Here is a 26650-nt window from a genome sequence, read left to right as displayed (position 1 = left end):
GTTGTTTGGAAAGTTAAGAAGTCTTACTGTAATGGTTCATATGCTTTGAAAATGTAACTTGGCTTTGCTTGGCTAATGTCACATTATTCATCACTGTGCCATTAAGTTGTAGCTCTTTGCTAGTGAGGAAAAAATGTCTCGCCTGTTCCTTAGATCTCTTTTCCTATTTTATTTCAACCTTAACTCTTATTTGAGTTAATGAGATTTAAAACACTAAGATGTGACTCTTCATGACTGCTAGATCATGAAGTTGACTCAGACATCATAATGTTGAGGACTGATGGTCCAGAACTGTACATATTTGTGTCTTTTAATGGAACCCCACACTTTGTTAAATGTAAAGACACCTAAAGACATAAAGACAAAGAAAATTCAGTACTGTAAGACTTTTTCACTTCCCTTCATTGTCCCTTTACAGAAGAGATCTCTGTTGTCATGGGAATGACCCATCTGCTGGTGCTTTTGAAAGGTGTAGTTGTGAAATGCGCTGGTGTGGTGGTGGGACTCTGGACTATGTATTTCACATCCTGAATAAGAACAGTTCATCCTTGTGTCATTTAAGCTGTGGTCAAGATCTTTACCTTGCATACATCTCTCAGTTGGAGATTGGGATTGCCCATTTGGCAATCTGGGCTTTATAGCATTATGTGATTTAGCCTTTAGTGAGTTCAGTATAATACATGAAATATGTATATAGATGTGAGCATCTATGGTTAAATTGCCAACCAAATATACAGCTCTGCTAACTGTTTTGTTTGGGTTTTTTTTGTTCCCACCCCACTTGTATTCATTATATTCCAGCTTTATACTAATTTGGCTGCATGTCACGTAGGGTACTTGCTGTTGATCACCATCACATTGACATAGAGGTAATAATTTTAAAAAAATAAATAGCAATATGGTTATCAGTACTCTCCCCCCCCCTCCCCTTATGAGAGCTAATGAAAGTTTAATTAAATACAATTTTAAAAAGTTAATCATAAATCTCCTTTGATCATACAGGGCATGGACACCTCATAAACTGCATATGACAAATCTAGGTTGCAATCAGATAGGGAAAACTGAATAATTATGTGTAAGAAAAAACAAGTTTTTCATGGACAGAAATAGAGTAATACAAAAGTGAAAACATGCTGTAGAGAATTGGTAAGATTGACCCTTTGAATACAATTAACAACTCAGGAGAAATGTAATAGGTCTGTACCTGTTGTTAAGGCTGCTTTGTCTTCAGCAGGTGAAGAGGGAATACTCAGCTAATTAGATAAAGCAGCTGGTCTGTCTGCATTTGCACACTGCAAAATGTGGTGTAACAAAGGGTTTCCCTGTGGAGGGACAGTGCAGAGCACTCTGCAGAGCATTCCGACAGGCATTGGAAAATTATAGGCAGCAATTTTGCAGTAATTCAAAGCCTTACAAATTGTCTTCACCCTCCAGAGATAAGAACCTTAAATGAGCTGCAGAAGTTGAGAGTTTTCAAGAAAGAGCGTTTTTGGGGAATCCTTTCAGACTGCCTGAGGTGTAAGTAGCTCTGCTGAGCAAGGTTTGTGCCATTGATTGTTCATTATTGTGCACGTGCTTCATGCCAAGTCTGGTGTTAATTTTATTTTCATGTGTGCTGCTGAGAATAATTCATGAAAGTGGGAGGCTTCTTTTTCTGTGGCTCCCTGGTATTACACATAGCTGAATAGCAAAACAATTCTGAAATTTTTCTGTTGCAGTTGATCTACAGGGGAATTTCTGAGTTAAAGAAAAATAATACTCAATATTAAAAAAGAAGGCTTAAGGTAACATGTCATGATACAGATTTAGCCTGGTAAAGCCAAGTCTTAGTTGTTAGTCTTACAGTCTACTTATGGCTATTAACTAGATGCTTGAAATCTTTCTTCTGGATTTGTAACTGCATTTTGTCTGTCATCAGTCCAGGCCCAGCCTAATTTCGGTGGACAAGTTGTAACAGACAACAGAGATGGAAGGGACTGCGTTCTCCTCCCTTTTACTTCAGTAAAAATTGTTCACGTATTGTTCAGGTTATGTTCTAATTCCCTCAATTGTTAAATCTGTTAAAATGATGAAAATTTAGTTTTATGTCTTTAAAGTAGTATGTGCATGGTACACTACAGATTATCCTGTAGTGTATAATACTTCAGTTCCATTTTTTTAGTCAGCTATCGTTTCTAATCTGAATCTCTTTTTATTAGGGCCATTTATCAGGAAGACTACCCAATGTAAGAGCCCCAGAAAACTAAACTTTGTTTCTGCTAAATCATACTAAATTTCCAGGAAATTATCTGGGAGGTTCAGTTCAGAAATGCAGACAATGTTTTACAGAAGACGGTTTACTACAGCAATGCCAGGGTGATGATACCTGCGGTACAGTTCTCTATTTATTGTATTCCTCTGCTTCCCAGACTGTTCCAGTGTGCTTGAAGACAGTGGTATTTTATCCCTTTACTAAACCAGTGTTCCTGAAGAACAACTTGCCAGTAAACCTTGCCCCTCATCTCTGAAAGCTCTTGAATCCTATCCCACATTTTCTAATAAGGATCCAAAGGTAAATCCTGGACTTGCCAAGTTGATCAAGTTAGCTTGGGTCAGTTTTGATTTCAGTTTGGGTTTTTTTTTGTTTGTTTTTATGTCAGTCTATCTGTAGAAAAGATAAGTTTTTAAACTATTGAAACCCTCACAGTAATTTGTTGCTTTTCTCCTTTGCTGTGCAGCCGGTCCTCCCATAGGCTGGATTTCATGCTCAGCTGAGCGTTCTTTAAGTTTCTTTTAATTTCTTTTTGCAAGTATCGTATCTTTGTAGAGATGACTGTTTCAGATTTAATTTTTTTTTCTTGTGTGAAAGATGTGCAGATAGTGTTTGTTATTTAACTGTATAGGTAGAATAAGAATTAGACTCCTACGAATATAATTGAATGATGTAAAAAAGCATTGCTAATCTAAAGGTATTTTCTAATTCAAATTTACCATGTCTGAAAGATTGATTGGTGGGGACCCACATGATTTATTTGCTTCTGAATATTCATGATAACTTGTCCCAATTCTTAATTTTAAAAACAAATATTGATTCCTCTTTTGCTATATAAGAGACTTTATGCAGCAAAACCAGCAGCAGGCCATGCTGTAGGATACGTGGAGTTGTATAAATTTTAAAATATCTGCTTATACTATAACAAGTTAAAAATATGCTAAAGTAACGTGTGTACCTGGAAAGGGAGGACTTTCTTCCTTTACTTTGCAGGTGTTACGTAGAGTAGGTAAAAGTATTAGAAGTACTTAGGAAATTTTCACATTGATTTAAATCTGAATTTGAGCATGGTATGTAAAATTCAGATTGAAGTTGTCATGAAGTTGCTTGAAACTTTGAGACATACTTAAAATAAGAGTATTGTAAAAGAAACTTGAGTGAAACAGCAAGTTTGTTATGTGGGAGAGTTTTTAACTAATCCTTAGCGTCAAGAACTTTTGAAGTGTGACATAAAAGCAATAGACTATAATATAAGATGGGATTTTACTTACATCATCTCCTCTAAGCCCTGTTCCCAGTGCATATTGTTGGCTCTCCTCCAGAAAACGTACTTTAATGTTATATACTCTTCTTCCATAATAGACAACCAAAACATACGGCTCAGTGTTTGATTTCCTTGAAGAATCTCTAACCAAGAATGTCTCATCCTGTTGTATGACAGAGTTAAATTATGGATTTTATGCTTTGCTCACAAAACCCCCCCTGTAAGCCATTGTGGACAGCTCGCAGATTTTTTTTCCAAAATTTTACATTCCAGGTTTCCAGGTAAATTGTACTTACAGTGTTTTCCTGTAATAGTGCCTTCTCTGCTTCATGGCGATCATAGTCTCCCACGTACCATTCGTACTTGTTTAAATCCTTAATTTTAAGATAATATAATCAGTGTATAGAAATTAATCACAGCTGGCAGAAGTAAAAGCCAGTGAAAATAGATCATATCTAATCTGCATGTAAAGCAAGTTTAGTATTCTATATTAGCATCTATATTGAGAAGTCCTGTTAGGAAATCTGAATCAAATTAAGACATCTGCATTCTTTTCCATGGTTTCAAGAGCTCATCTTAGACTATTTTCAGGGCAGCTGAATCCCCACAGCTTTCAGACCATTTCACTTCTTGGGGAAATGTTCTCAGTAAACAGCAGTTCTTATGGTATGTGTCTGTGTCCCCTACAGTGATAATCCTGTTTTCTAAAAACATGTCTCCTTACAAAGTGATGTGTTCTTTACCTTTTCAGTGGGTTGTGTAAGAGATTGTGTTTCCTGTTTTACAAGAGAATGTTTTAATTTATTCTTGCTTGCTGCGTACGGTGTAGGAGATGGTGACCTCTTCACTGACAAATTCTCTACGTTTAACGTGGACCCTGTAAAAGTAAATTCAGAAGGAAAAAGGTTGTTTTTTTTTTAACTTAAGTTATAGTTTCATTTTGCTGTATCAGTTTTACTTGGTAAGTCTGAGAATAGTGTTCACAGTTTAGAAATACAGTATTGTGATATTAACCTTTAAAATGTAGAGCTGTCAGTTACGAGTTGTCTTGTGCTAATGCAGCATCAGTGATTTCTTTCCAATTCATGCCCTAAGAGATTTAACACATTGGTTTCCTCATGCTCTTTAATTGACATTACTCTGCCAGGTTCTTGTGCACAGAAACATAGCAAAATAGTAAAGATAAATTATCAATAAAATAGCAAATGCTAAATAAAATAATATGGGACAAATGGTTCATTCTGTACTGTTCTCACCTTTTGAGCCCCCTTTATGTGTGTTGGATCAGAGCTGCTGTTATGGTGGATCATATTAGTGCCCCTTGTAATGCTAAAATTGTTTCCACCAAGCTATTGAAACTTTAAATGATTCAGAGGTTCTGCTGTGCTGATGAATTTCAGTCTGCTCTGCAACTTGTTTCAATTAAGAAATTTAGGACCAAAAAGTGAGGTTGCTCTTGCAGATGAAAGTGGTGGCTCCCAGCTGCATGTTCTTGCTCCATACTGTGCTGCTGAGAAGGCAGCTACCTGAGAGAGCTTAGATAGCTGAATACCATCCTCCTGAAGCAAATGTGGCTCATCACCTGCAGATTCAGAGCTGCCATTTACCAGCCAGACCCAGCTTGCCAGAGCTGTGTGAGTTCAGGGGATGAGGCAGAAACACCAAGCGTGGGGTGCTGTGGGAGGCTCAAGCTGAGTCCCAGCAGAAACAGCCTGAGAAAAGCAATGGTGTGCTTTCAATGTATAGGTTGAATGCAGTTGGCAGGTACACAACATGGGGAAAAAATGGTTAATTAAATAATACAACCCATCATATTCTGCTCTACAACAGAAAGCATTTTTGTTTCATGCAGTGCGGGTGAGAGAAATGACCTAGTGTCTATTGTAAGAGTAAATGAGAAAAATGTGATTATCGATGGCTTCCATCTTTTCCTTCTGGTTACTGTCACAAGAGACAGCAGTGTCTGGCAAAGCGGTGCTTCATTATATTTTACCTGCTGTTCATGCTTTATCAGTGTATTATTCTTCTGCCCATACATAGCATATGGCAGGATATTAAAGAAATTCAACTTGGAAGACTCTCTTTTACAGAACAATAGTGTTTTTCACCGTTTCATGCACACATGTACCATGTTCTGGTTTATAACAGAATTACATTTGTTTTTAAGACAGTAAACAATGTTCACTGATCCCAGCAGACAAATAACCATGATCTTCAGCAGGCAATCAGTTCATTCAGAAATGAAATCACTGTTCCAAGGGTCTGGGACCAGACATCTATATAGTCTTTCTGTGATCAGTTTGAGTTTTAAAAATGCAAATACGTCACCATTCAACCTACCAGATCCTGATAGAATCATAGAATGGTTAAGGTTGGAAGGGACCTTCAAGATCAGTTTCCAACCTCCCTGCCATCAGCAGGGACATCTCACACTAGACCAGGCTGCACAAAGCCTCATCCAACCTGGCCTTTAAAACACCTCCAGGGATGGGGCTTCCACAATCTCTCCAGGCAACCTATTCTAGTGCCTTACTACCCTCATGGTGAAGAATTTATTCCTGAAGTCTAACCTAAATCTCCCCTCTTCCAGTTTAAAACCATTACCTCTTGTCCTATCACTGCCCTCTCTGGTAAAAAGCCCCTCCCCAGCTTTCCTGTAGCCCCTTCAGGTACTAGAAGGCCACTATGATTTTGGTGTTTGGGTTCACATTGCATTTTTGGTGGCTATCCCCATATACTTTACTTTTAAAAAGACACCCCACAGCTAGGACCATGTTTGCTTTGTCAGTGGTGCTGTGTATGTTCTGTAGAATTTTTTTAATTTTTTTATTTTCTGTCTTAAACTGGGGAACAATACTTGTGGTTTAGGTCTGGTTGGGATGGAGTTAGAAACAGCTTGCTGAGAAACTTAGATTTTTGAACAGAAGATGATTTGTTTTCAACAATTAAAATGAAAAATATCAGAAAAAGAAATGGGTACTTACACGTGATTAAAAAGGGTATTTGTATAAATGTAATAAAATTAATATTTCTTTAAATATTTTTTAATCCAAACATGGACTTGAAAGGAAATTGTAGGATAGCAGGGGGAAAGGCCACTTGTTTGTTCTGTCACTGTTGTCTTATGAGGGTAAGGAGTTCACAGAGTAGAAAGGACATCATGCCATCCCAGAGAGCCTGAATGACCAAGGGCCGTGGTAGGGATGGTAGGAAGTGTCTGAAGCGGGGATGGGGGTGGCAGGGAGAAAAAAGAAACTGCTGAGAACAGCAGGAAGCAGAGACCTACATGATCTTTGTGGATTCTGTAAAGACAGATTTTTAGTAGGTATCCAGAGTATGTGGAATTGCAACCCCAGCACAAGAAGGATGTTAATATCCAGAAGAGGCTCAGTGGCCACCACCAGAGTGGTGGTGGAGCTGGAGCCTGTGAAACAAAGCTGGGGGAGGTGGGCTTTTGTTTAGCCTGGCAATAACCGAAGTTAACGTGAATCCTACTTTATATTAACAAATAATACAGTCCATATGTTCTTCCTGGGGGTCTTTGCTTTTACCATAAATTCACATAATGTAACTCATAGGTTCTTGGTACAACTCAGAGATTTTGATGCAAAAGGGCGTTTGCAGAGGCAGTTAAGGGAACATATAGAAGTATACTAAGTGTAATCAAAGACAGTAGGAAGTTACCAGCAGGAATGGTTCCTACAGCTCTTTGGTCCCCAAGCCCCTGCCGCTCCCAAGGTACAAATTGTCTTTTTCAGGAATGGAGAGACAGCATGAGCTAACTTGGATCGTGGGTTTTACTAACGTTCAAAAAACCAAAAAGACCAAGGTCATATTATATATATGTACTCCACCTAAGGTATAGATACACCTCTTATCAATGAAGCTGTTTATGAAAGATAAATATAGCAGAGAGTTTCCTTTATGGCATCTTTTATCTTTAGTATGCATTTCTCCAAAAAGAAAGCACATTTATACAGCAAAATAAGTGTTTTATTTTGCCTACACAATTCTTATCATCAAGTTTGGCTAGTAAAGGGATTTTACTTTTCAAAAGTCTGCAAGTAGGTGTTGGGGTGTTTTTCTGTCTTGTTTGGGTTTATAGAAATACTTTTTAAGGTAGATGTAACTATTGTAAGGTAGGGATGAGCCACATAGAAATTTTGGGTTAAAAACTAATGAGGCCATCTTTTTCTAAAAGAGATGAGGTTTTCTAAAAGAGATGGTGGACAACAGGTGCAATATGTTATGACAGCAAAAAGCAAACACAGCTTTTAATAGTGTTTGTAGAAGTATTGTCTTCAAGATTAGGGAGAAAGTGTGCATATGAATCAAGTGATACTGCTTGTGTGTGTTGCATTCAGTTCTGGGAATCTTAAAGAAATCCAGGGAAAATGAGCAGAGGGACATTGCCATGGTTCCTGGGCAAGCTGTAGCTGAGGCTGTTTCTTGGCAGGGCACCACACCAGTGTTCATCTTGACTTCCAGTATGTTCCCTTAGGTAAAACCATATAGTCTGGAGGATGTCCTGTTTCCAACCATAGTAATTTGACAGTTCTGTCTTATAATGGCACCTACAAGTCTTTCCTCTAGTAATTTGGGATAAATCTAAAGGAATTTCTTCAAAACTCAGTGTTTTTGTTTACGCCAATGCATCAAGGCATTAAACTCATAGCAACCACTCTGCAGTGTCCTGAGCATCTGTGGCTTCCATTTAGCTCAGCTAGCTGCATCTCTGCCTGGAAAAGCAGAGACTGTTGTGCTCACAGCATCCTCTTTGTGGGTGTCTCTTTGTATGCCCAGTTTGTCTTCTCTCCTCGTTGTCCTTCAGTGGCTCATTCAAATCCCTTTCTTTTTCTGGGTGTAGGGTCTGCAATGATTTAACACATTCATTCGAGTTTGGACTTTTCATAGCTTGAACCAGGCTGAGTATAGCTGAGCAAGTAACTCCCAGCTTTTTTCCTCACTGCTATTGACTGTGCTATTGTTTTACTTGTTTTCTTACTTGCTTTCTGTAACAATCCCTTTGCACTAACTCTGTGCATTGAAAATCTCCAGTGCAGACATACATATGTAGAAACACAAATCTGTTCCTTATTCTTATTTATCCCTGCCTAGTTTTAGTTTTCAGAGCAATTTCTGGTTCTTACCTGAGCTGCAAATGCTTTTAGAGCTCCTGGTACATTGAAAGCTAGGAGAAAGCAATGAAGGAGAATATCAGAAAAATATTTCTGTTAGTGATGAGTATTTAAGTAAGAGTCAAATTAGAGAGCAATGCATAGCTGTGCTTCCCCAGGATACCCCTTCCTCCCTCTGCAGATTGCAGCTTTGGTACTTCCTGGATTTTAGCATCTTTTGACAGATTTCTCTTCCATTATTTCACCAGCCAATTTTTGAAGTTAAATTAATTTTTATTCTCCACAAGAGTCTTTGGCAAGAGTTTCGCATTTTAGCTGCATGTGTAGTGAAGCAAAATTTGCCTTGTTTTGAGTCTGTTTCCTACTAATTTCACCGATGTTCCCAGTCCTTCTGTAGGAAGACCCAGGGAGCAGTTATTCCCTGTTCTTTCTGATTTTCTAGACTGCTGCTGAGTACTCGGCTGGTATTTTGTTGTGCTGTTAATTAAAATGGTTATACTGAGAAGAGCACAGACCAAATATCTACACAAAACAGAGCCCCTGGTACCACACAGGAAGAAACAAAGTACTAGGGGTCACAAGTATTATCACACTTACTCCAGACAATCTTTTTATCTTGGAGAAATGCCATCATCAGAAACAAGTCTAGATTAGAGATTCAATATTTGTCTAGGAATGATGTGAAATCATTCATAGACTTCCTAGACTTCCTAGACTTTACTTAATCCCTTTCAGTTTTGTTAAATAATTTAGGAGGTTATAGATTTTAAAATGCATTTAGAAAAAAAAAAATTTGTATAGGTTAAAAAAGAAAAACAGGAGCAACTGTGGCAGATTTCTGTGGAAGAATAATTGGCCTTTGGAAGGCCAAGTATGTGTCCTTTGTATATAAAAATAGGAAATGGGGGAGAGGAAATACTGAGTCTGGAGATAGCAGAGTTTCTTTATACAGTATATTTAACACCCTATCAAATAAAGTGTGGCAAAAATGTAATACAGTAGGATGCCTTTAAAGATAAAACTGGAATGTGCAATTAGAATAGCTTGAAAGCAATTCCCAAAGACTGTTATTGTTATGCATCAGGGCAAAACATAATATATAACAACATTGCATCAGAAAGAGATATCATCTTGCCTTTATTGCCTAGTGAAGTGTCATTTTCTAGGGCAGATTGTTTAGTCCTTGAAGCATCCAATACAAACTAATGAAATTCTTAAATTCCTACCTGGCTTCAGGATGATGCTTTGGTTTATACTGTTGTGCTTGAAAAGATACTTCAGGTTTCTTCCCCAAATCTGTAGCTATCAATAAAAGAATAAAAACTTATTTCCTCTTATGTGTAACTTTGACAGTATCTAGCAACTACTGTGAAGTAAATTAACTTAATTAAACTCATATATGAGAGGAGGCAGTTCAATAGAAAAAGCTAATAGGCTACAATCAGTCTGGCTTTAATGAGTCAGCTAATGATTTCAGTGGGAAGCTGTTATACTAGTACTGAATGTTACCTGGTGAACACTACAAGTTTTACTGATGCCAGATACGAATTAACATAATGGTAAATAACGCAGAATGCTGCACTAGAACAGCAGAGGGTTCATAAATCTTTTTTATAGGACAGGATAGATAGGCATTCAATGTATTAATGCAGTCAATGCTATTTATAGCTGAAAATCGGAAACTGTGTCTTAATCTGCAAAAGGAAATGCCAGAGAAAATTATGAACTCATTAACACAGAGATGTTGTGAACAGCATAAAAATCCTGTAGTCTGTGTCTGTCTTGAGAGTAACTTTTTTTTTCATAGACCTTCATGCACACATACACAGCAAGTGGCTTATACTGTTTTTCTTCAAGCTGTGTGTACATTTAAATAATTTACATTTATTTAAGAACAAACAAACAAAACCCAACACCCTGCTTTTTGTAGCTTTAAAAAAGCTAAAGAGCTTAAAAATATTTTTCTCAAAAATTCTCACCCTCAAATTACAGGAGAGGAACAAGGTGGAGAGAAGGGAGATATTCTCTGTGCAGATCTACTCTTTTCAGAATATCCTTTCCTCAGATTTTTAGGTTCTAACACTCTTACTTTTCCCAGGACCTTAAGCCTTTGATTTGCTTAGAAAAAAATTGATACCCTGGTTCCCCAGGTAGCTGTAGCTGATGCTTAGTTACATTCCCTTTTTCCACTACATCTTCCAACAACTGTTGAGGTCACACTAAATCTCTCAGTTCTCAGCAGAGTGCCTGTGGGCTCTCTCACTCATTAAGAGCCAGGTGGGCTGGTGCTACGTAGCAGGATAGATGTCGGGTTCCTATCCTGAGTGCTTCAACTGGAATTTTAGAAGATACAATATTTTGTTCTTGGCATGTGAAGGAAAGACCACAAATTAATATCTTATTATTAAGTACTAACCTTGTTCTCTTCCAGGTGCCTATATAAAATAATAACATAGACAGTAAATATTTTTCTTTGGATTACCAACTTGAACTTATCCCAACAGACCAAACTACCTTTTAATTTTAAAACAATTAATAGATATTCAGTCACTATACCTGATCACTGTCAAAAACTTAGGCTGAATGTTGATCTCAGTTCACTGAGAATAAGAACTGAATTTTCAGGGGTGTAAGTGAGCATATGGTTTATCACAGTGATCACTATTTCATAATTACTGTTGTGAATCAGTTTAACTTACCATGTGGTTTTCCATAATTGATCTTATTTAAAATCAAGGGACTGATTTTGATTCACTGAGGATAGACTATCCAAAGATTTAAATCTACTTAACTGGCAGTACAATTGGTTTTACTGTCACAGCAGATACTTCATTAAAAAAACACTGTATGGAGAATCTTAATTCAGCATATGATGTTACAAAGGAGTGTATGATAGACACATGTCTACAGACCAGATTTTGACTCATAAATTTTCACTGTATTTCTGTATTATTTGATTCACACAGAAAAAGTGTTGTTTTGTTTGGGTTTTTTTTGAGAATTTGATACACACAGGACTGTAATACATAAATATAAGAATTTTTTACTCTTTTTAGCTGTTACACCCCAAGTCTTCCTGGAAAGCTGCTTCCCCAGTAATGTTTTCCCATTGTTTAGAAAATCCATAGTCTCATTCAGGCTGGAAGGCACGTCTCTAGTCCAAACTCTTGCTTAGAGCACACTGAACTGTGAGATGAGATGTGGGCTCACAGCTTTGTCCAGCTGGGTCTTGCAAATCTCCAGAACATTGATTACACAACTTCTTTGGGAAACCTGTTCCAACATCCTCACAATTATTGTTTCTTGTTTAAAACCCATTGAAAACTCCCTCATTACAAGTTCATTGCTTCTTGTTATTCTACTGTGCACTCTGTAATGTGCCATGCTCTGCCTTCTTGATAACCACCTCTTAGGCACTGGCAAGCTGCTGTTGGGTTCCCCCAGAGACCTCCATCCTCCAGTCTAAGGGAACCCAGCCCCACCAGCCTCATTGCACAGGGCAGGTGCTGCAACCCTGACTGCTGACCGGCTCCTCTCTGGAAACAGCAGCCTGTGTGACACTCCAGGTGTTGCCTAATGAGTGATGAGCGAAAGAGGATAGTCACATCCCTTGATCTATTGGCTATGCTTCTCTTGATTGAGCCTGAAACACTGTTAGCCTTTGTGGCTACCAAGGACAAACCAGTGGCTCAAATTCAGCCTATGCTCCCCAGGTCTTTTTGAGGACAGCTGCTGCCAAAGGATTTAGTCCATCCTGGGGCAGGATTTTGCATTTGTCCTTTCCAATTTCAGGAGGCTCCTCTTGACCCTTAGTACAGCCTGTGTCCTGGTGAAGGCTGGTCCTGCCCTCAAACCTACTGACCCACCATTTGGTGTCTGAAACCCCAATAAGGGCATGCTCTGTTTCCTCCTCCAGGTTACACTGAAACTGTTTATCTTTGGAACTAATGGGAAGTGATCCAAATGAAATTTTATCTTTTCCATGTTATGAGATATACAGTATTTCTCCTTAAGATGTAGCCAAACTAAGAGCCTGTTAGGAGCTGCAGTATTTGTGCAGCTGTACAGTGCCCAGCCAGATATATTAATCACAGATGTAAGATATTTATTGTTCTTGGGGGTGTTTTCATATTTGGTTTGTAATGAGTCAGTATCTACCATAAGACAAAGCTTTTTGTGTTAAAATACTGTCTTTCTTGCCATTTTTTTTAATTTTTTTTTTTTAGAATTAAATGTTAATTATAATATTACAATCAAACAGTGTTTTGTAATGATCTTTCAAACCAAAAGATTTTCTAACCATGACTGAGGTTCTGGGACAGCCTCCCAGTCATAACTATGGAGAAGAAAAACTCAAAAGGATTAGAAAGTTAGAATTCAACCAGTATATAGATGAGGGCTACAGCCCACTGTGATAGGAAATAGCTGGATTTAATTAGTGTAGAGATGCCTTTCTTTCCTCTGTTCCCTTACAATGAGATAAACCCCAATAAAATAGAAATATATTAGTGCAGTAAATAGAACTTGCAGTGAGAAATACAAAATGCCATAAATTATAACCTATCTCTGAATTTTACAAGCATCCTTTCACACTGCATTAGCGTAGGGACTGTATCTCTTAATACATCTTATAGGAAACCACTTGTCATAACTAAACCCCTTTATTGCTAAACCCGTTTCCTCTGCTTTTCTTCATTGGCCTGAGTGGAAAGTGAAGGAACTTAATAAAACCTTTTCACAGAAACTGGGGTCTGAAAAAAAAAAACAACCAACCACTTTTCTTTTGTGTTGACTTGGTCTCTGTGTCACAAGTTCCTGCTTTCTGCTCTCTGTATGCCTGTAGGTTCACTCCCAGCATCGCCTCAGGTTCTGCCCTCTGGCCACAGCCAGCTGGTGCAGGGGTCCCTGGTGGTGGGGTTGCAGGTGGCCGTGCTGGGAGAGGTGGTCAGCTTGGAGATGTGGGGAGGGAGGGAAGGAAGAGCCCTTTTAGCCTCTGTGAGACAGAGGAACTCAGAGCTGCTGCTTCAGCATCGCTGGCTTTGGGAGCGCATTGCAGGGGTGCCTGGAGCTGCCTTTTGTGGAGCTTTGAAGAGCTGCTGTGGGGAAGGTCGGTTGTGAGTTGGAGGATGTGGCCAGTGGGAGATGAACTGGGGGGATGTACTGAGGCGTACTGGGCTGGCCATGGCTCAGGAGGTTTGAGGATCTGGAGTGTGAGCTTGGGCAGGTGGGCTGTTCTGTACAGGGCTGTGCTGGGCTCAGAGGGTGGTGAGGATCATTCATGGCTGTGGCCCACACCTTGCTGGGCAGGGTGGCAAGGGCTCACCTGGGGAAAGGCAGGCACCTGAGCAGCAGTGTAGTGGCCACCTTGGTTCCTGTTTTGCAGGAAAAGCTGCCATTTGAGGTGACAGATTTTAGAGGGCTGGTGAGAGGCAGTGGAGGAGAGAGAGAGAAGGGAGTTGAGGTTCATTCTGGGTATGAAATTTGTCAGTTTTTAAATTTATCTTGAAAAGGGTAACACTGGTTTTGTGGTAGCCTCTTATTTACATCAGAGTAATACTATTACACTGCTCTATTAACCTTAAAACCTTCAATTTTCTGCTTTTAAAAATCTAAGTGGAATCTGTTTCTCTGAAAGGGAGCATCTCTCCTGCTGCTCTCTATTCATGGGCATCTGCAGCAGCTGGCAGCTACCAGATACACTTTTAGGTGGATACTTGGGAAGGTAGCTGTACACTGTATCCATGTTTTTATTTCTGCAAATAACTTCAGCAACTTAGCATTCACAGAGCAGTGGTATGGAAAATGCTACACACATCAAATATATATATATATATATTTATGACCCAAAGCTAATATGATTCTTACAGTATTTTTTACCTAACAGGCTAAAATACTGTTATAAGAAAGGCTGTGCAGCCTTGGAATCTATATGCTTTTCATGGTCATAATACATACAAAGATGATTACTTACTTCGTTTACTTCCTTAACAGATAGATGTCTGGAAAAAGAAAGAATTACATGCAAAACGTTTCATTATCATAAATAAAAATCACTCTGAGTACTTAAATACTTTGATTACATCATCACTGAAAATTAATAGCCCTTGGCAAGGGAAGGATTTTATTACTACTATAGAAATTCAAAGGCTGGTTATTTTTTAACATAAGTTATTTGCAAGTAAAGATTATGGAATTCCATAAAAAAAGAATAGCATCCACTGAATTAATTATGGTAAATGAGAATTATTTTTTTTTTTGTTAAGGATTTATTCTGGGAGGAGGGGAAAAGAGAGATGAATGATTATCAGCTTTCTTCTACTTTTTATCTCATGCTAAAATGTCTTATGATAAACTTTAAAGTCAGCTATAAATGGAGGTAAATTGCTTGAAGAGTTTAAAAAATGAATCATTCACAGAGGCAGAATGGAAAGTGTAGAGGAAAGGAGGTGCAAACCAGGAAAAGAGAAATGGAGAATACTCCTCACGGTCCAGTTTCAAGTAGGTGTTCAAGTATTTTTCTGCCCAGTCCTGATATAGCTCAACAGAAGATGTTGTTCCTTTTCTGGAAAGGATGAGCTGAAAATACTCTCCCTGAAAAGGGAGAGTTTATCACATCTGACATCTTTTGTTAGATGTCCTTGGTTTGATGAGCACTCGTGCTTTTTAGCAGCTTGATTCTTGTAATAAAAGACTTACAGGACTTGATTTTGAGAAGTCACTCAGCAACATAAACTATGGATAAGCATCTAATAGTTTTTTGAAGGCTCCAGGATTTAATCCCTGCTTAGTGTTCCTCATGGAGTGAGAAAGTACAAAAGTGAGTTATTGTGCTGAATCGGAATGCAAAAGGAAGACAGTACAGAAAACCCTGGGAGCTGCTTTTCGACACTTTTTCAATGAGAAGAGGTTGTTTCCTTGCTCCCGTGCTGAAAACACCAGCATGGAGGGTTAAAAAGGCAAGAAATTTGGGAATGATCTGTTAAGGGAAAGTTTCAGGAAGGCTAAGAGAAAGGAGAAGAACTGTTCTGGGTTTGTATAGTTGCTTTTATGTTAGCTTCTGCAGTTTGTTAGCTTGGTCTTCAAGGTCATTATTTGATGTGTGAAAGCCTGTGTTCAAGACACGGGGTACATGGTAGAATTAGGTGATAAAGGTGTGCATGCAGGGCTGGCCTTCACCACGAGGGGACATGGCACTTGTATGGCCTGCTTACCACAGGCATGTAAAAGTTTAAATCTCACCAAAGCTTCTAAGCTGCACATCCTGTATTTTCTATGAGGCTATTTATAGAGTGTATATATATAATGATGTATTTACAAGTCTTCCAAATCTTGTTGGAAAACAAGACTTGCACTGCTAAATCACATCTGCAGTTTGACAGCTTTGCTTACAGTCTAGCAGATATTGGCTGTAGCTCTGTACTCCTCCACACTGCAGCTCATACGTATGTTTTCGCCTTACAAAGCTGTGACTGGACTGAAGATGAGTGAGAAATATTTTGAGTGAAGTGTTTGTGTGGGAAATTTATGAAGTGCCTTCCCTGGATCATATGCAGTCTTAGTCTCTTACTCGTGTGATTAAAAAACCCTAGTGCAATTAAAAAAACCCACACCTATTAGAAATATTTTGGTATCTGTAACTGCAGTGTGGAGTTTGGAGGTTTTGATTTTTGCTGCTGCCTTTTAATTCTAGCGTAAGAAATGACATGTATTTTTATTACAGAGTTTGGTGTTACAATAAGACCTTTCAAATCCAAGTACTGATGTCTGCTGGCAAATACGGCTTGGAACAGTTCTCACAGAGCTGCCCTAATGAGGGAGGGGATCAGTCATGGGATTTGGAACTTTGGGGCTATAGGTCAGGTCACACATCTGAATTTGGAAGTACTTCATATTAATAAAATGTCTTAACAACGAACAGCTTTTGGAACCTAATCCATGAAAGAATTTAAGCACAATGCAGGAATACCCCCCAGCCCATACTGAGAGCTTGCTCCTTAAGTATATACTTAACTTTAAGCAGGAGATTACTTCATTGATTTATTAGCTTTTTTTTTTTTCCTCGTGGGATTTGTAGTGACCTTCATAAAATGAAGCAAAATTCCATCCTGATGAACTGAAATTGAAACTATTTATGGAAGGATAAACAGGATTGACACAGCTCAGATGTGCCCAGACTTCTGGCTGCAATAGATTTTTGTCGAGAGCCATCTGAGCAATATACCCTGTGGCCCCTGGACTGCGTCATTCCTGTTCCCAGCATGTGTTCACCACCACCCCATTTATGAATGTGCATTTTGGTCACATGGTAGGAGCAGAGAGGCATCTGGTAACCTGGCAGTGAGCAGCACAGATACACGCTCATCTGACTTGATACGTGTGTTGTGTGAAAAAATCAAGCAGACTCTTGGTCATACAGCTGGACACAAGGGTTCGTGCTTCAGGACTCAGCACTCAGCCACACCACCATGTCAGGATGCTGAAGGAACATGGCTGAACATGACATAGGAGGACAAGATGGAAAGGGCACGAAGTGACTCGTAGTGTGGATTCACTGGAGTCATGGGCTGGAGCAAGAATTTTGGCTGCAGATTAGTAATTTCTTTTCTTGAATGTAATGTCCCTGGCATGTGGAGTGTATTTCTGTATCTCTGGTGTGATTAGTGTATTTCCCCATCGTGTGGTTCACCAACTGTGCCAAGCAAGTACAGTTGTTTCTACTTAGAAGTGGTTATAAAACCTCTAAAGAAAAAGCAGGACAAACCTTAAAGCCTTCATGTAAGTTCTGCCTACTTTTCTACTCCTCTGCTTCTTTACCATTATTTTGGCAGTTTTTTCTTTAAAAGATGCTGGTGTCACATTACGCTAAATACCACTTCTCTCAATTATTCACAGCTGTCTAAAGAATAACTTATTTTTTCTCTTAAGTAAAAGCAGAGGTGCAATGGGGGAAAAGATAGTCTTGTGGTTTGAAAGTGTTTTGGCTTTCAGAGAAGGAGAATGAGGAATGCATCCATACCTTGTGACTTTTGCTGATACTGGAAAGGTATGAGCTTGGCTGAGCGTTTTCGTTGTGTGGGAGAACTTGCTGCTTATCTTTGGCTCTGGAGGAAGTGGCTGATACTGCTTTGGCAATGTCTTCAGAGGCCTAGAGAAGTCAAAGAAGAATTTGAAGAACTATTAGGGAATGAAGGAGATGCAGGGACTGTGCTGTAAGTGCAAGCTAAAGGAGTAAAACACTGAAATTTTCAGAGAGCACTACTGTGCATTTCATCACCACATGCCAAGTACAGCTCTCCAGTGTTAATATTTCTGGGTGGATATAGCCATGTGTAAGGCCCAGCCAGGAAACACACTGCTGTTCAGACACACAGGAAAAAGTGTTCTGCATCCCAGAAAACTTGCAGCTAAAATGTGCCCAGGGTTCTCTAGCAGTTGTGGGAGTGCTGTGCTGCTTGTACTCTTGACACCAGCCAGTCCCAGCCCATGTCTATCTGAGAGCTTGGGTGGATAAAACTGGAGGTGGATCCAGCCTGCACTGCAGACCTGCCCTTCAGTGATGGGGTCCTGAGGAGTGTTTGCATGATACAGACCAAAAGTAAGTCAAGTGGGAAAATGAAGAACCATTCTGGCCACCATAATGCAAACGGAAACAAACAGTAAAATTTTGTAGAATAATGAGAATGTTCAAATTTCTGTGCTTTTAGAGTTTCGAATTTGTGAAGCTACACTGGCCTTTTATGCTTGTTTCATATTTTAACTTAAAGAATAATTTGAATATGTCTGTAATACTAATTGTATTTTAAGCTTTTTTATAGCTTCAATGGCAGTCAGCATAAGCACAGAGGAATAAGCTTGTCAGTCCTGAATGACCTTTTGGAAGGATGTTTTAATTTTAGCAGTTATTTTTTGGAGTAAAAGAGATTTAGAAATTATTCATTTTTTTGTTTGTGGACATAGTGTAGAATAGTATATTGGTGGAATAGAGCTTGGTCCATCTTCTGTTGTAGTAAGTGGCAATATTCGATTTGATTCCTATGGACGTGATCTAGATGTGTAAAAACAAAAAAAAAAAAAAAAAGGAAGAAAGATTTAAGAGGCAATGGAGTCAGTATGAACAGAGCCTAAGGCACCAATACAAGTGGATGGAAGATTTTTTTCCCCCCAACAATTTATATCTGGGTTGAACCAGATTCAAGATTTCTAGGATTTGACTTGGCCGTAAGCTGAGCCAAGTTGATTTTGAAGATGCAGGCCTGAGCTCCTGCTATGAACACTGACATTGTTCCTCATTTCATACCAACACCTAAAAAGGCCCAAACAGAGCCAGGGAGTAAAAGGATACGGACTTACTTCCAATCATCTCTTTACCATGAGCAGTACACGTGGGTGTGAGTGTTCATTAGCATTGAGTTCCCTGAGGACCTGCAGGTAAGTGATCTCTTAGGTGCTCTTACCGTGGGGGAGGCACAGGCTCCTGGAAAAGAGAGGAAACAAAAACCTGTTTAAACTTTTGCCCTTTTTTTATTAAAAGAAACATAAAGAGTTCAGATTCAGCAGACATGCCTGTGCTAACAGTCAAAGGGTTTATGTACACTGCAGCATTTAACATCATACTGTAATATGTCATTTTAAAATCACTGGGGGGTGAAATCTATATAAATCTATATAAACCACGAATGCAAGTACATGAGATAAAGTAGGATTGCAGATATCTCTCATCCTTTGGTTAGTGCTATTAAAAAAGGCAGTCTGATTTTCAAAATACATTAAATGGCAAAATGACCTGTAAAAAATTTAATTGACGAGAGATGCTGCTTACCTGGGATCCATGTATATTCATTCTTTCTCCTAAAATAATTATTAATAATTGTTACTAGAGTGCTACCCATAGAATTCACAAATAAAGGTATAACTTTATTCTGGTACTGTTATTTTTACTGGCAGTTCAGGTTCATCCCCCCCCCTCCTGCCTCAGCTCTTCCTTCAGAGCTCTTTGCTCCAAGGTCATGTTGCTGAGCCCACAACATTCATCCTACCCAACACATTTATATCTCTGTAACTTTTCCTGCTACTGAATGGGCAATGTTAATTTCTGTAAACCTAGAAGAAGCTGGAAGCTTTGGAGGTTCAGTGGGGGGTTGCTGTGTGTGGGAATGGAGGCAAGTCACACTCTAGGCCTGAGATGGGGGTCACTGTTGCGTCCTCTCTGTTGGCTCTTCTGCACCTGGGCCAGGGGGCTCTGAGCGGGGCTTGGTGGGTGTGGAGTAGATTTTGTTTGAGCTGTACTTTATTTAGCCTTTCTTAAGGGGGGGTTCACAGAGGGATTCATGTGCAACTTAATCTCAAACATTTCTGTTTCTCTCCATATAAAACACAAGTCTAAATGTACTTAGATAATTATGGTGATCATGAAAGTGTTGAGAATCTTCCTGTGGTGTAGCCAATACATCTTTTTAATGTCACTCACAAGCATTTGTTTTGTAAGAGACAAGTAAGAATCAGTCAAAGGAGGAAAAACAAGTATTTTTGTTTTCAGCTTAAATTATAAAGGAAATTTAAAAAATCATCATAATACTTGATAAAACAGTGCATGCACTGGTGTTACCTCTGGCTTTCAGAATGAAACATTGAGGGTGATATTCAGGTATTATAAATTTAAATATTGTTCAGAGGCTTTATATATATATATATCAAGTTGCTTGGGATGTATTTTTGGTATGTTTTTGATTTTTGTATAGAAATTTATAATAATGTTAAAAAGCACTAAATATGTTTTGTTTTCACATTTAGCAACATGACTGATTATTTAAATGCAAGTAGGACATCTTATTTAAAAAAAAAAAAACAACCTATCTTAGTCTATCTGCATTAGATTCTGATTTTGAAAATATTTTCAGAAGTTCTACACACTGAAATCCTAAATAATGCAGAAACAGATGCAATACATCTTAAGTTCTCCTTCAAGAAGACCATAACAAATTGCTCTGAATAAAATAATGGTACCTTAATTGTGTAACAATTCTGGAAAATAACTTGACAAAAATTCTGTGCTGTTCATGCCATCTTGTGGCAAAGCCACTTAATAGCATTTGGCATAAGAATAAATGTTGATACATTTAATAACAATGTAGTTATTATCAAAAAATAAGCACTATTAGCTCAGGATGCACTAAAAATATGTATAAATTGCATTCTCACTTAATTTACCTGCCTGCACTGTCTTTGGTTCATCTTTCTTAATGTCAGCACACATCTCATGGAGGCAGAAAAACATAAATCCAATTTACTAAATCCTGGTGGCATTTGAAGCTTTATCTTACCTGGGAAACTCCCAGTGGGACCTTGTGAACCAATTTCTGCAGATTTTGGAGCTGGCTTACTCAAATTTCTCTCAATTCAGCTTTTTTACAAGCTACATCAGGGTTTGCTCACAATCCAACCTTGCATTTTGCAAACTTTATAGAACTTACTTTCTCATAATCTGTAGGAATTATTCGACTGTTTTCTATTATACTATGAACTAAGGGGGGAAAAAACCCAAAGAGATTCCATTTTGCATGGAATTATTTGCATCATTTTTTCTGGCTAATCAAATATATTACTTAATCTCTGAAAATCAGCTACGCCAGCAAATACAGAAAGGATCATATTTTCCTTATTTGGCATTTGCATTATTTTTGACCATATTTAGCATATGGTTCAAGGATTTGAAAATGATAAGAGAAAAAAACCCAAAACATTTGCATTGCAGGTTAATCAGCTATTTAATCCTTTTGTAGTTGACTTCATGAGATATTGCTACATCTAATACTATCAATTAAAAGGATTAATAATTAAAGGATTTAATAACTGGACATCTCATTAGACTCTTGAAGAATCTAATTCTAAATTCTAAATCTAAATTCTAGCAGTCTGCCTCTGATTTCACAGAGAGAAACAAAAAAAGAACAAACAAAAATTAAAGGTACATTTGTGATTCAAAATTACAGGATTTTGAAGCAAATGTTTATTTAAAGCAGTAGAGAAAAAATATATGCTAAGTGATATGCCACATAGTTAGCGTATTCTTAGTAGGAGGACACTGTAGATACCTTTTGTAAATAGCTACTGAATAGGAATTGCTAAAGTTGATATTACTATTTAAAAATAGCTACTAGATTATGCTTTACAATATATTCATACAAAATGCCTGAAAAGGATAGGCAGCCAAAATGCATGAGATCATGACAAGGAGAAACAGCATGGCTGGGATCTTGTGGCCAGTCCAGGAGTCACAGGCTCGCACCTCCTCCCCCGTCCCTATGTCCTTATAATTGTAGGGAAAAGGAAAACCTGATTTTTAAATGGAATGGCTTCTTTTTATTATTTTTTTTTCCTGCCCCTTAAGGAACATATCTCCTTTTGTAAGTAATTACTTTGATGTTAGATAGTTGAAACAGTATTGCAAAATTTGCAGTGTGATTATTTTGGAAAGCAGCTGCTGCTCTGAAAACCATGTCTATTCTGTCATTTGCAGTCTCTGCTCATGTGCAGTAGCTAAATATGGAAGTGACAGTTTCTATTTCTGATTGCAGAAATGCAAAGGTTTTTTTATGATACCTCGAACACTTGGCATGCTCCTCCCCTCCAGAGCAGGCGTGTGTTTCTGTTAATAAAAAAAATTAAGATGTGATGTTAGTCATCATCCTTGAAACTATAGGTAGTAGAAGCAGTGCTGCTCCTGGCCAAGATGCCTCTAATGCCTGGTAGAGCCCTGACAGTGAAGGCAAGTGGCAAGGACCTTGATGCAAAGTGAAACAGGAACAGCTCACAGGAACCTGTGCAACCTTGTGCAATCAAACGTTCTGTGGCTAAGACTTAAATAGGCTGCATGTAACTTTAAATGATACTACAGAAAAGGAGAAATCTGTTTGTGAATAGTGTCTAAGATCTTTACTTACAGCTGAGTATTGAGGGGGCTGAGATAGGTGCTGGTTGTTCTTTGGGGAAGTGGTACCTGAAGGCCTTAAACAACGTTTATCTGTAAAAGAGGAAGAAAAAGCAAGCTTGAGTAATTCAGTAATACTATATTTTAAGAGGAGGTTTTAATGTTCAAAATATTTTTTTCAGGTCAGCTTGTGCTATTTTTATAGCATTTTAATTTTTTCCATTTCAGAACTTCACCATTATTTTACTAGCTGTGTTGAGGACATAACCATGGCCCTTGTAATAGCTTTATGGCTAACCTCCTCACTTGGATGAAAAAAAAAGCCCTCATAAGCTGGTACCCAGTTAAGGCAGACATTTGTCTTCAACTGTTAACAGATTAGGGAATTTGTTTTTCATTTGAACCTTTGTTCTTGGCAATGCCATTTTGTTGTTCTGGTTTTGTGAGGGGCAAGGGATGAGCGTGTTACTCTCAAGAGAGCTTTTTAATTTTTACTTTAGCTTTTCATGAATACTGGCCATGTAAGAGAAATGTGCAGGTTGTACATTAGTATGTCTTTTCAAATAATTAATTTTATATCTCAAGGGCATTGTTATTTGTCAAGGAAAGATGGCAAAATGGGATGTTAGCATTGAGTTTTGCTTTTCTGAAACGTGTTTTCAGGCCTTTTCTCACTCTTGTATGCTGCCACATTATTGTTACTGGGCATAACACACAGGTAAAAAGCAGCTTTTTGTTTAATGTCTTCTCTATGAAATCTCAAAGCAAAAATAGTTCTTTTTGGTATTTCAGGACACTTACATAAACAACAAAAGATGCTGACTGAAAGTCTTTACTACTATCCATGATAAAAACAGCATTTGAAATTTACTTCAGATTTCCAAATAAAATGTGCAAATAAGTCTTTGGAACATAATGTGGAGTATCTGGATATTCACACTGATTGTGATCTGCTCACATAAATTTCTTCACATTGAAAGCCATCTGTTCATTTAGACATCAAAATAACTACTAGAAAAAATCAGTAGAAAAATATTTGTTGACTTTGATGTGAACTGGAGCAAGCTTTTGTATATATATTGATCCTGTATTTTCAGATATTTTGGTTTCTGGTTTCCATTCTTCCTCTTCTAGGAATTTCTCCTAGTTTTTTAATAATTTAAAGCCTGCACAATGTTTGTAATAACTTCAAGCAGTGGATAGCTAGGATGATATTTCACTTCCATTAACGGGATATTAATTGGCTATGTATGTTTGGGCATTAAATGTGACTTAGAATGGCTTTAGTAAACCAAAACATGACTAATGCAGCTATTCTGTAAGGTTAAGAATGCCTGAGGAATGCACTCAAGGTAACTGCAGAGTACAGCTACTGAAAGCAGCAGAGAATGCCTTTAAAATGAATACTACATTTCTTCATCTGCATATTATCCTCTGGAGGAAAGTTGAATGTGTTCTTTAATATGGTCTCCATCTTGAAGGTTCCCAGACTGAAATAGCAGTTTTCTGAAATGGTTGTAGGTTTGACCAGTCAAGTTTTTATGCATTCCAGGTGGGATGGGATCTTAGAATTTTTCCTGTGAAGCTAATACTGCAATTACAAAAGCAGCATGTAATTGTTAATTTAATGTAACCTAATGGAAATAACAGTAACTGTTGAATATTAAGATGCAGATATAGCTGTTATCTTGTTCCTGCTCACCAGTGGTTTTTTTTGTTGAACCATTTAATAAAAAAAAATATACAGACTGAAACCCTCAAGTCTCTACTGCTCCTGTTCCTTTCCACGGACAGCAAAAGTTACCTGCGTATTCGGATTCTTGGAGAGGTTTGGCAGGAAGGATTCTCAAAGCATGGATGGCCTCCAGAGTGGAAGTACTTACAGTTTCATAATCACCTTCTTCCTCCTCAGATAATTTTGAGGAAGATTGTAAGTCAATCTTGCCCTTCATTGTAAAATCTCTGTTCTGGATAGAAGAAGAGATATACACAGATCTTAAATTTATTCATATTTTCAAGAGTAAGATCAGATTTGGACATATTTGATTACCAGAAACAGGCATTTTGGTGCACAGGAAATTTTCTGATGGAAAATGAATGGTTGGAAAGTAGTAGAACAAGGGTTTTCAGAATCTAAATTTTTTATTTGGATTAATAAAATAGCCGTTTGGTGAATTTGGCCTGTCACCAATGTTGGAAATATAAAGATGCTGATTTTTTGAAAACTACAAACATTTGAAACTGTGCCTTTCATTATAATATTATCCATGTGTTATTTGTATTGTACTGACTGTTTACATATGTTACTTGCAAGCAATTAACTAGCTTATCACAAATGTCACGCTTTAAAACAAAAACATGCACTGCTTTTGAGAATTTTTGTGAGCAAATATGCAGTCCAAGAGAATGTGATAGCAAGTATGTATTGAACAGAAGAGTCCACAGAAACGTGGTGCTGAGAGCAACTCAGGATGTTTTTGGATGTGTCTATACACTTGTACCAGGCTTGTTAAAGATTATTTTCTGGAGTCCTACTTCTTTCAAGAGGAGACACGCATAAACAGTACAGAGCTGAGGGCAGCCCCTGTCTTTTTAAGTCCTGTGTTGCTCCCAGAGACAGTATAGGTGCATCCACACACTTGGATCTTCCCTGATGTTTGTTTAAATCTCTTTTTGAACTCCCTAGTAATGGGGAATCAATACCTTCCAGAGCTGTCTTTTTCCTCTAGTTAACTGTCCTTTTAGTTCATGTTTTTTCTCTTGAGTGCTACAAATGAAATAATTTTGTTTTATCCTCCAAAGACACTAAAAAATTTGATCAATATCCACTTTATTTCAACCTTTATTATGCTTAATACCTGTAATTATATTTACTTTTAATCTCCTTACTAAGCAAGTATAATTCTTTAAAGCTTTTCTGAGTTGTCAACCAGCTTAAAAGATTTTGAACCTCCTATCATCAGTGCCACTTTCCTATAAACTCTCTCCAGGTTGTACACAAGGATAGTACATTTCAGGGTGAGATTTGACTTTTTATAACAGTACATAAAAAAATCCCACCACACCCTAGTCAGACTCCTGCAGGATACCTGAGTCTGCAGGCTCTTCTGCTGCATAGCTCTTTCCAGTTCAGTAGCAGACTGCTGTCAACTAGGCTAAGGTTGGATATTTTTTTCAATCAATAGTGCAAACACTTCACCCATTTTCTAGACCAGGTCTCCAGGTTTCTACTTGTGAGACTGTCTTCTGGGAAATGTCAGAGGACTAACAAGAATCAAGATGTATCACATCTCCTTTTTGCTTTCTCTCTGTTATGGTCATATTTCTGCTGAGAGGGAAATTACTTTGGTTTGAGGAGCTGATGGGATGTTCTTCATGTTCACATTAGCCATTTTTTACGTAATCAGACTTATTCTTTCCAGAAGATGCTTTCAGTCTCTCCAGGTAACAAATGAATCCTCAGGGTTTGCTTTGTAAGAAATGGAAGCTACCACTGTTCATTTCCATTGCTTTAGGAGCTCAGGACTCCTTGGAAAGTACCCAAAGATAATAAATTAGTGTCTCAGAAATTGCTTCAAATACCTTCTTAAGTGCTTTAGCATAAGTAAATATTCTCCTGGCTGTTCTTCCCCTGTTGGCTCTGTGCTACTACTGTCTTCCGGTTGGTATTAATCCCATATAGCATCTGATTGTCATTAACCTTTTCATGAAACCTGATGCAGTCAAAGTACTGATTGCATCAACCTTCTTTAGCCATCCTTTACTTGCTCAACTTGTTTATTAAGTAATAGACCTATGCTTTCTTTTCATCCTTCTCTGACTTGGCAGGTATTTGTGGTCTTTTCTTATATGCCTGAGCTGAAACTCAAAACCAGCTTTCAGATACAAATGAGAAGGTATTGAAATATGTACAATTAGCTTCTCAGTTTTCAGTTGCATTGGTTCCATATTAAACCCGGAGGTTTATGGCTTACATAGTTGTTCAGTTCGACTTTGGTGATTTTCATGTGATCCTGTGATAAAGCTGTATTTTACATTCAGACCTTAAATGAAGAATTGACCAGTGAGTG

At 38.0% G+C, this 26650-nt stretch overlaps 2 protein-coding genes across 3 annotated transcripts in view; one reads left to right on the top strand and one right to left on the bottom strand.

Annotated features, from left to right (window-relative positions):
• The window catches only part of CLNK (cytokine dependent hematopoietic cell linker), a 28310-nt gene that overhangs the window by 1395 nt on the left and 265 nt on the right, over positions 1-26650 (bottom strand). The window contains exons 2-14 of the mRNA XM_051617551.1: positions 24385-24547; positions 22594-22673; positions 22253-22298; positions 19473-19501; positions 19108-19127; positions 17670-17798; positions 14625-14652; positions 11070-11088; positions 9880-9955; positions 8666-8706; positions 4259-4392; positions 3812-3889; positions 3523-3678 (exon numbers count right to left, since the gene is read on the bottom strand). Of these exons, the coding sequence (XP_051473511.1) occupies positions 3523-3678; positions 3812-3889; positions 4259-4392; positions 8666-8706; positions 9880-9955; positions 11070-11088; positions 14625-14652; positions 17670-17798; positions 19108-19127; positions 19473-19501; positions 22253-22298; positions 22594-22673; positions 24385-24547 (999 nt within the window). The remainder of the gene's footprint in view (positions 1-3522; positions 3679-3811; positions 3890-4258; positions 4393-8665; positions 8707-9879; positions 9956-11069; positions 11089-14624; positions 14653-17669; positions 17799-19107; positions 19128-19472; positions 19502-22252; positions 22299-22593; positions 22674-24384; positions 24548-26650) is intronic.
• LOC127383895 (inositol 1,4,5-trisphosphate receptor-interacting protein-like 1) overlaps positions 2420-26650 on the top strand; it is a 64163-nt gene continuing 39932 nt past the window's right edge. The window contains exon 1 of one of the 2 annotated variants that reach the window (XR_007889330.1): positions 2420-2551. The gene's annotated coding sequence lies outside the window, so the exon portion shown is untranslated. The remainder of the gene's footprint in view (positions 2552-26650) is intronic. The other variant, XM_051617550.1, reaches the window with a different exon arrangement.

Source organism: Apus apus, chromosome 4, assembly GCF_020740795.1.
Source record: "Apus apus isolate bApuApu2 chromosome 4, bApuApu2.pri.cur, whole genome shotgun sequence".
Taxonomy (NCBI): Eukaryota; Metazoa; Chordata; class Aves; order Apodiformes; family Apodidae; genus Apus; species Apus apus.
This window is presented reverse-complemented; position numbering and strand designations above follow the sequence as displayed.